The 12,378-nt window shown below is 39.9% G+C and overlaps 1 protein-coding gene across 7 annotated transcripts in view; it reads left to right on the plus strand.

The window, feature by feature from the left end:
- Positions 1-12,378, plus strand: part of MCTP1 (multiple C2 and transmembrane domain containing 1) — a 916,692-nt gene that overhangs the window by 817,964 nt on the left and 86,350 nt on the right. For all 7 annotated transcript variants that reach the window (XM_089679152.1, XM_089679154.1, XM_089679155.1 and 4 more), the window contains one exon: positions 3,389-3,442. In XM_089679152.1, coding sequence (XP_089535278.1) covers positions 3,389-3,442 — 54 coding nt within the window. The remainder of the gene's footprint in view (positions 1-3,388; positions 3,443-12,378) is intronic.

The following is a 12,378-nucleotide window of genomic DNA, read 5'->3' on the forward strand; positions in this document are numbered from 1 at the left end:
ATCTCATGAACCTTCACCCATTTTGCTACATACACCTGCCACTGCAGATTTATAAGGTAGTATGAGACATATTCATTCCACATTGTAAAACTTGCTTCAAAATCACGACTGTCCAGCAAAGGTGTGTGTGTGTGTTACCCTTTCTATTTTTACACAAAATTCCCTAAAAGAGCACTTTTCCAACATAAATTGGAAATAATTGTGATAAAATTTGAGCTTGAGTTAAGATTGCCACACCCAAGGTGCCCTGTGCTTTTTGAACCATTCTGTTCTCTATTAGAAATCTGATAGGAGACTCAATAATTTCACTGCTATAGAGTCATTCTATCCCCTCACTGACCTCTTGCTTCTTATCTTCTTGATAAATGAAAATATTTATAAAAAAGAACCATATTCCCCGACAAAAAATAAACTTCATCTTCCTCTCTATTCTATGTTTTCAAACTGCAAGATCATCTCGGGCTGACATATAATTTGCTACCTTCATAGAATCCTGCTCGTTTTTTATCCCTAAAGGTCTTGCAGGGTGATTTGAATGACCTTAGCACCTCGGTTAAGATGGACAGGAGGCAGACAACATTTTAATGTACGGCATGTATCCTTGATAAACACCTCTATCATACAGAGGTGAACCAGAGCATTTATCCTGCAGGTCAGGACTCACAAAGCTCTCTGGATGAGAATTTGAAAGGGCTCTGAAGACTGTGCCAGCTTCTCAGCGTGCTCTGAAAGCTGGTGTCAAGAATAGTAGCCTATTAAAGGCATCTGGATGGAACAAATCAAAATGGACAAAATAAATGGGGACAAATTTATCCAACTTTTGTGGCTTTAGCAATTACTGCAATTTTGTGAGAAAAGTGTTGTCAGAAGCTAGGCTTACATTTACAGGATCCATTTTTTCAAATTGCTTTTTTCTTTTCAATTTAATTCTTAGAAGCTATGTGTTTCTCAGAGTTTGTGGAAGTTTTAATGTAGACAAAAAAAAAGTAGTTCTTTTAAATATCATAGACTTTTAACTGAAATGCTGACACCATGTGCAATGCATGGAACATCTATATTATCTATCTATCTATCTATCTATCTATCTTTGTATATCTGTCAATTTATCTATCTATCTATCTATTATTATTATTATACAGTATTTATAAAGCGCCAATAGTTCGCTCAGCGCTGTACATTACAAAGGGGGACAGAACATGTGACAGAACAATACCAATACAATGCAAAACATGAGGGGATCAAGGGCATCTATCTATCTATCTATCTATCTATCTATCTATCTATCTATCTATCTGTCTACTATCACTACTTATTTTCTCTGATTTTCTGTTGTTGTCTACAGTACGCAGCTACTACTATACTATTGTGCTGTGACGAGAAACAGCTATGTTAGATATAGTGATTAGCTGCTGAAGCTGACACTTCTGTATGTACTGTCAAATGCTATAAAAAAGTAATTCACTCAGTGACTGAGCTACAAATCACTGGGATTGCTGTGACACAGGCATTTCAATGAGGTTGATTTACTAAAGGAATAGATACAGGCTACTTTGCAAAGTTTAAAGTGTATGCATGGTAAAAATGCTTCTTTTTATGTTTTAAATACAGAAGCAGAGGGTTAAGGCCCCTTTCACATGGGTGAAATGATTGGCTCTGCCTGTCCATTTTTCAGGCAGACCCAATTGGACCATCTATTGTTCTCTATAAGGAGACAAATGTAAATTGACATATGTCCGTTTATACCTGTCTGCATCCAATCCACTAAAAACAACCAGATGAGGGATCCGTTCCCTAACCATCTAGCGCAGGGGTGCCAAATTCAATTACATTGTGGGCTGCATCAGCATTAGGGTTGCCCTCAAAGGGCCGGTTGTATCTGTAAGACTATATAAATGTATCTACTCTTCATCATATGAAATATGAAATGGAGGGTCACACACCGCTGGTATCATCCAAAGGAAACTTTATTGGAGACTCCTCAGACAGGACATGGTTCTGCCATGGTGTTCTGTCTGAGCAGTCACCAGTAAAGTTTATTAATACCAGTGGTGTGTGACCCTCCTTTTGAACTGGCATAGAATTGTATCATTTTCATAATTATAAGCATATATCCAGAGCACCTAACCCCCCGTACATCAGATGTCAAGAGCTCCCCCCACAATCAGATGTTAAGAGACCCCCACCCCCATTACATCACAATACGCCCCCCTAATTTGTCCTACTGCTGGGAAGAAGCTGGGGTGGAGCTAGGAAGCAGAAATGCAGGGTCTGGAGGAGGACCAGAGGATGGTTGGAGTCAGCTGCAAGAGTCTCCCGAATGCTGAGATCAGGAAAGGTGGAGATAAGAGGGTGTGGCTGCTACACAGAGATCTGCAGGATCTGGCAGAAGAGCTCTGCCCTCCTCTCTACTGCTTATTGTTGAAACGGGAAGGGGGGAGGGGGATAAAGTGGCTGCATGCAGAAGCGCAGGATCTGGCAGAGGAGTTCTGCTGAGACAAGGTGGGGGTGGAGATGAGGGGTTTGCCGCAGCTGCAGGAGAGGTGCAATGGTCATGTGAAATGGCTTGGTGGACTGGATTCGACTCATGGGCCTTGTGTTTTATCGAATGACTGTCAGATGTAAAGGGACAAGCAGTCCATTTACATCCGATCGCCCCATAGAGAACAGCGGGCTGTGTCCACTCTGCACAAGCGGAGCAGACACGAACCTGTAATATGTCTGCTCAGTGGGGATCCACTTTGCGGAGTCTGCTTGTGTGAAAGGGGCCTAAAACGTATGTCAGTTTGTTTTTCACTATCTTGTTAGGGAGATTTCCCTTTGCTTTTTGTTACAGAGATTCAACAGGAAGAGGAAACCTATAAAAAGTGAAGAGAGTTCACAGTACACAGAGTGGGTTATGCACTCATATGTGCTGGTGTGCAGAGTGAACATACACTGCAATGCATTGCTATAACAGACTACAGTGTGCTTGATTTTCTTTCCCCTTTTTTTAACTTCTATGAGCCTAGTGACGCATTACAGCCCATCAGAATGTGTTCCGCTGCACAAAAATAGAACATGTCCTCTTTTTTTTTAAGCACACACAAACGCATCATAGTACATAAGGCAAATTGCCTTGTTCTTGTGTTGGGACTGCCATTCCGTAGCTGCTTTTGGACTGGAATGAATGCAAAGAATAACAGTAGAAAAAATACAGAGAAAATTACATATTAAAATTACTATGCAGCCTGATTTGTTTCTGCAGATCTGCTTCTTCCAATAATGTACACTCACTTAGTCTGTTGTACGTTTTACTAAAGTTTAGCTAGTCAAAGTGTTTTGAAACAGGATATATGACCTGCTAGGGTATACAATAATAGTAATGTGCTGTTCTTTTCTGTGCCCGCAGGTAATGGAAGACATGTTAGAGGACGAGGAGGAGGAGGATGACAAAGATGACAAGGTAATTATCCTTCAGTACACATGGGTATCTAAGGTTATCAGGAAGCAAGCCTGATCCAGACAGAGGGAAAAAGACTTGAAATGTGGCAGCAAAGAACATTGGACAGCCTGTTTATCATTCATAAACTGGTGCTGTATGTTGCATAAAAGGGATCGGAAAGCTATAAAAACCATTTGTGCCCACAGCTGGGTCATTTTTTTCTGCTGAGAACAAATATGATTCGGCTTGTCTCAGTCTGATAGTTCTTCTCATGATAAGCTACTGACAACTGTTTTTGAAGGACAAAAATATGACCTACTGTAAAAACACAAATTAGGATTTTTGCTAGAAAAAAGCATTTCATAGTGGCCAGGCGTACAAGGAGAATTCTTACAAACATAACTAGAAATCACGATACACAGAAAATTATAGTACAGTTAAATTCAATATAATGGTTGACTTGATGGTATAATAAAACTACATTTTTTAAAATGTATTCCACTTTGTAAAATGAACGCTCAGTAATCAACACATGTGCGCAGCAAGTACTATCCATCGACAGCTAAAGTAGAAGAATGATTACTAAGGAAGAATTGCTTACTGTTTTCTAGAAATATCCTATTAAATTAAAAGAATTCAAGAAAAATCATATTCAACCTGACTGGTTGATCTTGTTTGGTCCGAGGAAAATGTATTCTTTTATAAAAGGTGTATTTTTTTTTCCTCTCTTTGGATCACATGTGGGTTTTGTTTTTTTTCGCTTAATCTTGATGGGCAAAAATCCTTTTTTCAACAAGTCTAACTAAGTATAGTAGATTGTCCCTTGATAAAGCTCCATTGGTGGTGCAACTGCAGCCTAAATTGGTCTTCTGATGTCCTGTGCCAGTGTTGTCTCCATTTTTGTGGTCCAAGAAGAGCCAACCTTTAATAATGAATGAGTATGTGTGGGGAATAGGTATTGTCACAATTGCACCTGCATGACTGGGCAAGCTACAGTAGTAGGATAAAGTATGTGCTTATATCAGCGGCCTGCTTCACCCCACACTTGCTTATAGTATTTTACTGCTTGACTTAATTACGATGTAGAAGATTCAGCTTTTGTAGTTTAATATTTTATATTGTATTATTCTTATTAATGCCTTATCAGGCATCTTAAATAATGATGGTCTTTTCATGCAAATCTTTCAATAGACACTGATCTGCTGCATGCCATCCTGGCCCAGGCATTGTTTTCATTATCTACTCCCATGTATCTTGTTTTTGTGTAGGATCAGCATAGTGAACTTTTCTTGTTGGTGTTTCACACAAGAGCTGACTGATAAAAGCAGTAGGAAAATAAAAGTAGCTTGGTTGCCTATAAAAGCCAATCAGGTGGTCTTCAAACCACAATGCAAAAATAACTAGAGTCATTGGGATTGGATCTGGTCCCTTTGATGTCTGTACAGTTTATGATCATTAACTGATATGATCCATGACTAGGCAAAGACATAAGTTAAAGGAAATGTATAGTGATTTTGCTCATATCTGTGATTTGTATACTGTTTAAAAATATTTGTTACAAGTTAAATATTGCATAAGAACAGTACAATGTATGAAGTATTTTGTGGAATTCTAATTTAGTTTCTTTGAGTTCAGTGGTTCTTAACGATAGTGAAACCAAGCCCTGGTAAATACTTCCTATACCTTCCATATCAGAACATAGCCCAGTGGATTGATACATTGCAGTTAACCTGTACCAAGCCCCATTCTAAGCCTTCTCTACCATATCAAAAACAACAAAAACAAACTTTGTCTGTAGATACACTTTAAATCCCTAACAATTTTATCAAAATAAGCTATCCATTAAAATAGAAGAAAAAAAAATGATCACAAGATTGTAGTTGTATCCCATAGCAACCAATTAGAATTCATGTTCCCAAAATAAACAGCGACATCTCATTGGTTCCTGTTAGAAACAATTCCAGTTCTTTGCCTAATTTTTATTTTTAATGAATGTCTTGAGCAGGCATTTTTGCACTGTGTCAGTATTTGGACTCTTCACATGAATGCAAACCTATCAGAACAGATACAAATTTGCAACTCAATTGGGGAACAGATCCCCATCCATCTGTTTTTACTGGACAGGATCGGATTTTATGCAGGCGGGTTTAAACGGCCAGATGTCTGTTTACACCCGTCACTCCATAGAGCCCAATGGAGCGTCCAGTTGGGTCTACTTTAAAAACAGACAGGCAGACCTGATCGGTCCACTCGTGTGAAAGGAGTCTTATTGTGTGCAGTTTGACACTGGCCATAACTTCAGTCAAGTACAGGACGGTTTAAAGAATAATTTCACTTTTACATAAAAAAAGTAATAAATGCATTTTTTTTCTTTTTTTGTTAGGGACCTGTAAAGCATTGCACCCACGATCAGCAGATCGTGGGTGTAATGCCATGGTCCTACAGACTGTCTGTGTATCTGTCTGCCCGTATCTCTGATATGGGCAGGCAATTACACTCTAAAAGAAAGTGATCAACGGCGCTCTAGTAGTTAATTGAAACTACAAGCTGACAGCAGAAAAGGCTGTCGGAACTTCTACTTTTTCCATTCACAGAACACTATGCATGAATGACGTGGCGGAGCCCCATACGGCTGCTTTTTTTTTAGTTTGTGACAGCAAGCGGGGGAAGAAGATCCCCTGCTAGCTGTCAAAACGGGAACTTGGGGGGTGCGGGGGCCGGTGCTTATATAACATGTTACACCCTGAATATGAGTGTAACATGGAACATGTTGCAAAAGGTAAGCTTATCCTTTAAGAAATGGTTAGTTCTTTGTAGCAAACACAGGATCCTTACCTCATATCATGACCCCCTCCATATCTGAAATGTATGCGGCTGTTAAGGAGTTAAAGTTTGGCTCATGTGCTGTACTGGCCATTGTTAGAAAAAAAGAAAGAAGAGGGAGTAAAAGAAAGAAATACAAGCCTGTTTCCACAATTCATTGTGTCAGGATATGATAGCACTTGCATTAGTCGTCCTTGTGGGAATATGAAAACCAGAGGGAGGAAATTAGAGTGACCTTGTACCACAAAAGCAATGGGTTGTGCTAGCAGGTCTGCTTTGCTGCACACAAGAGCGCAGTGATAAAGGTCTGGAAGTGTCTGCCTTTTTACAATACCCCAAATCTCTGCTGCTGCAGGAGGAACCTTCAAAAGATGAGACGTTACAATTAAACTTCTGAAAAAGACTATTTCATAGATTTATAAAAGTACTGAAACATTTCTTTTCCTGTGTGTCTCATTTAGGTAGGCTTAAATTCTTTAAAAATGCCTTTTAGCTGTTTTGAAATATTTTTTGTTTATTCGTCCACGTACATACAGACATTTTAAGTGTGATTTTCCTATCGCTGGTTCCTCATGTGCAGGATTTCTGACAGACACAATATGGATTTATGTCATAGGAAAGATTGATTACAGTAAAAGCAGCTGTTATATATATATTACAATTCAGCAAACACTAAATACAAAGAATTAGGAATGCAATCAAAATGTGAAGCATTTACAGTCTGCTAATACCACAATAACAGTTAGCAAGATTTTACTGAATAAAGCAGTTATTGTTTATGGGATTTCCCTGTGTGTAATAGTCATTTGTTTGTGCAAAAATCATAAAAAATTGGACATGTGTGGCCAATTTTCCTCTGAATCTTGGGTTGCATTCACACTTGAGTGATTAGTAGCTTGAAGCTCAAAGCTCCAAACACGCTCAAGCTTGAAAAATCAATTGTTCTCTATGGTGCCTTTTCTCGCAATCAGGTGTGAATAGGCACCATACAGAACAATAGATTTTTTGAAGTTTGAGCGTTTTTGAAGCTTCAAGCTACAAATTGGTCAAGTTTGAATGCAGCCTAAAGGTCTGGGGTCTGAATCAGGAATAAAAATGCTCTGCTGTCACATGCTGGTAAAAGCTTTCCTTCCTGTTTCCATCATGATAATGCAGTGGAATTGATACAGAATGACTTCCAGTAATAATAATGCAGATTGGACCCAAATAACAAATTGTTCTGAGTGCTAAATACTGTTATTTTTAGAAGCTGTAGAAAGGTTTCTGTTAGGCTCTAGTTCCTCTTCAAAGGAAACATGTAGTTAGGTTAATCTGTAGGCTACCATTGTCGTCCTCTCCTTCTGAACATAGTTGCCTGGTTCTCATACTGAGAATTCTGATCTGGGATAAGTGTGCAGATCAGGGAGTTTGATTTCAGTTGCTGCATACTTGTTATAGGTCCGACACTATAAAGTAACCAAGTCAGTGGTATCCATTCAGCTACCATTATTAGAAACAGATAGGCTATGGTAGTCCCTGGATTTCTTTCCCTTAAAGTAAACTGTACTGAAGAAATATGTAGGATATCATGTCTAGCCTCCCATTTTGAAAATGCTAGTGTCTTGGCTGTCACTCTCATCCATTGGCTTCAGTACATACAGAATTACGGAGAAGAAACAGCTACACAGATCAGGAGTTCTGTGTTCACTTTTACTTTGCATGCTTCATAGAAACTATTGAAAGCAAAGACAGCCAACCAACCAGGGTCTCCAGAAGTAAATCACTAATGACATCTGATGCCATCTTCATTGAAACATTCTAACCGAGAAGCAAATTAACTTTCAATTAGGATTTTGAAATGCACAGTATACTTAATTTGGATTCTGTATTCTGTCCCACAAATGTGGAAAGCACTGTTAAAAAAAGTCATTTTCTATTATTGACACCTGCATTTTACATTTAAGTAAATTCAATTGCATATAATATCACATTGTTCCTGATTTGCACACTTGTGCTCTATTTATAAAACAACGATCTTACCAGAGTTATACTGCTGCTTTAAAAATAAATGCACATTTATAAAGTATAGCAATGTGCTTTACAAATGTGCTTAGCTGACTCAGGACTCCAAAGCCAACACTACTAAAATCAATTAAAGGGTACATTTGGTTATCTCTATTGGACCAAATTGGGTTTATCCCAGTGAGATCCACAAACATAAACATTTGTAGACTCTTCACTAACCTTCAAGTCTTAGCCCCCTCTTCTACCCCCAGGGCTGTCCTCGCTTTGGATACTCACAACACCTTTGAATCTCATGAATGGCCCTATATGACCCTGCAGAGGTTTGGGGTTTTATTTATATCCTGGGTACAAATTCTATACAAACAGCCTACAGTCTGAATCAGAGTCAACAACAGTATTTTAATCCCATTCCCTGTGCAGAGGGGCACAAGACAGGAATGTCCACAGTTCAAACTCCTATTTGCCCTAGCTTTACAACCTTAAGCAGCACTGATTAGATGTATTAGAGAGTGTCCTTGTACACTGGTGATTTGTTGATATATCTGTCACATCCTTGACAAGCTGGGAGGATTCTGGGTGTGGTTCGGGAACTTAGTGTTTGCTCCAGCTTTAAGAACTGAAGCAAGTCAAATAATTTTTTAGATGGATGTGAATTCTAATCTAGGCCTTTTCACTAGCTGCCCTGCACAACTCACTACAAAGTTTGACAATCTGGGTTTAATATTCCAGTTGCCATTTTCAAAATATGCAGACAATTTTCTCACCCCAGTTGTAGCATTTAAAAGCAAATTGACCATCTTTACCAATCTTCCCATTACAATGCTGCGGAAAGTTAACATTTTAAAAATGGTGTTTCTTCCAGAATTATTGTATATTTTTTAACTACCCTATGCATATGCCAAAATGTATTTTTTAGAAATTGAACTCCATACTTTCTACTTTATTTTTGCATCCAGAACCCCCTAGGCTCTCACTAGATACTCTATAATTTCTAACCTTGCAGGGTTTGCTGGCATTGCTAGTCCTACAAATATTTTATTATGTCTCTGAGATTAATTTGATCTCAAATTACAGACAGTGTTTCGCAGAAGTTTGAAATCCCCAGTATCTGTAACCAAACATGGTACCTATAAGGGCTCATTCACACTTGACTGTTTTACCAACGCTTGCCAAATGCCCCTATAGTGTTTGGCAAACGTTGGTCCGGTGTTTGCGGAGCGTTTTTTAACGCTCTGCAAACGCTCCACAAATGCTGCATGCGCGGTTTAGCGCCGGGTGCTAGGCGTTTGCCGAGCGTTAAAAATGCTCCGCAAACGCCTATAATGAAGTTTAAATGGTGTTACCGCTCTGCAAACTCCCCGCAACCGCGCCGCAAACGCCGGCCGGGCATTTGCAGAGCGGCACCATAAACTAGAATAGGAGGCTTCAACGCCTCCTGACTCGACCAGAGGCGTCCGTTTTGCCGCGATGCAATGCTAACGCTCCCATTAGAAAAGCACCATGTGCTGCAATGTGCAGAATTGTCAGAGGCATTTAGGAAGCGGTAAAAACGCTTCCCAAACGCCTCTCTGCCGCCTGCACACAACGCTAGTGTGAATGTAGCCTTAGGGTTATTTGGTGATAAGCTCCATGAGCAGGGCCCTCCTATTCCTTCTGTATTGAACTGTATTGTAATTATACTGTCCCCCTATATATTGTAAAGTGCTGCATAAACTGTTGGCGCTATATAAATTCTGTAGAATAACAATAATAATAATATTAATATGGATCTTGGAAAAGCTGAAAAGACTTTTCCGAGACAACTTTTATTTTATGCTAACAAGACTGTAGTATTACACTGGATTTCCACAGTTTAATATTAATGCCTGGAAAAGACTGGTGAATATTGTCCTCCCCCTCTATAGAATAGCATATAAGACTAGAGGTTGCCCTGATAAATTTAACAGGATTTTGGGGAACTGGGTATTGTGGTTCAACTCTTCTGAGCAGCCCTCTACATACTCTGCAACCTAATCGTATTGATCTCACCATCTTTATCATCATTTTTCTGTCATGTGGGTTCTATTAGACCATAGGCATTCATGTAGAAGTGAGCCTGTTTTTCTGTTTGTCAATGTTTACTATGTAGTAAGAAGAACCACACAACTGCGCACTGCTTTGAGGTTGTTTTTTAAGTGTTTACTTTGTAATTCTTAATTTCTTTATTTTGGATGAGCTTATGGTTTGGTCCAAACACAAATTTGGACTGGACCTTGGCTGTTTGGGTGTATGGATAAACCTTAACTTGTTTGGTTGGAGCCAAACATCATGTAAAATAACTGCATTAATTCTGCTATTATACATGACAGCTTCCCTTTGTCAATGGTTGTTAAGGATGTCAGTGGGTGCAGGCATCTTCAAGTCCATAAAAACTAGTGACTACACCTGACCCCATTCACTTGCATGGCCAGGAATCCCCAACCATGTAACCAATGGAGAAAAACAAAACAGTGTAAGGCTCTTCAGGTTTGGTATGCATTTTACCCCATGCAAGAAAATAAATGGCATGGAATCCCCCCGAACTCCATACCAAATCCAAAGGGATCCCAGGGATGTCAATGACCACATATTTTCTTGCCCAAATATGGTCAATGACATTATCTGGGACACCCCACCTCTTTATACCAACTGTCATCTGCCAGAGCTGTCAGAAGGAGGCGAGCAATCATTGGGGTGAGGTTGTGCCAATGGGTGTCAGGTTTTTTTTTTCTGATGTGAATAAGTGGGGGGTTCACATAGTGATGGGAGTGATATCTGGGGACCCCTTATTGTTAAAGGGGACTTCCAGATTCTGATAAGCCCTCTGCAAGCAGACTCCCACAACCATTGGGCCAGGGTTGTGGGGAATATGCAAAAAAGAAGGGTTTGTGAAAAGAAATTCACAGGAAAGCGGCTACACTATGAACAGAATGTGATACTCAGAAAAAATTCCAAAAATTATGCTTTATTACATATAAATATTTGACATATGGGCAGTCGCCCTGGTTACCATCACCTCAGTATGAGACAATATACACACAGACCTAAAACCATATAAAATCACCAAGACCGGTCTGAATAAATGTGCTGCCAAGACAATGACAAAAATGTCTAAAGTCTTTGCCGCACTGGTACATAGGTTAACACTTCCCAAAGGAGGTGTACACAAAGATTATACCATAGGTATACAGTGTCACATGTAATAAATGTAAAGACATATGTCATAACCATGTAGGTTCTATCCCATAGAGGGGATTTCCCAAAAATACCAAAGGTATGAAATATCACATGTATGCATTGCGGCGAGCACAGTGTGCGTCAGAAGAGAGGCATAACCATAAGCCTATGTAAGGCAGCAAAAGGATATCATATATAAAATGCAGTACAGTCCCATGCCGGTACATGTGGTTGGGGCCCATTCATCTGTAATAGAAGTGACTGATATTTAGGACTCTTTAGATGTAAATAACGCCCCGATTGTTGCCTGGATGGAGAAACAGATGCAGATAGCAGAACACTGCTTTAAGTGATGACTTCACCACAGTATGTGGACTACACATCACTTGTTGTTGAAAACAAGATAAAGCCCAGCGGCTCCTCCGCCCGTTGAAATATGTATGGCATGCCTTGTTTCCTATGTAAAGCACCATAATGTCCCCATCCTGTCATAAGACAAACAATATGAGGGAAGTCACTGTAAGAGCTTTGAACTCTATATTAGACGTTTTATGCCATGTAGGTCACAGAGGACCTTGAATCTAATGTCCTGTAACAGTCCACTCACCACCTGTGCAATGGGTAGTAAGAAAGAAGAAGATATCCTTCATGAGTACTGCCCTTCAAAAAAGTACTGCTGTATGGAACCAGGGAACCACCGCTTACATCAGCCGACATACCGCGGGTTCCGACCTCTCCATGGCGCCTGTGCCGCCTAAGCCTGCCTCATGGCATGTGAAGATGGCTACCTCCTTGTGGGTCAGCGTGCGTTCCACCTAGTGCGCATGACCGGAAGTGACGTATCTGACGTATGACGTCAACGCGTTTCGCCGATGGGCGTATCTCACTCAGCTTCGTCAGGACCAATATGCCCTTGTCCCCATCAACCTGCGGAC

Source organism: Staurois parvus, unplaced genomic scaffold, assembly GCF_062004578.1.
Source record: "Staurois parvus isolate SC_StPar_1 unplaced genomic scaffold, SC_StPar_1.0 ptg000218l, whole genome shotgun sequence".
Classification (NCBI taxonomy): Eukaryota; Metazoa; Chordata; class Amphibia; order Anura; family Ranidae; genus Staurois; species Staurois parvus.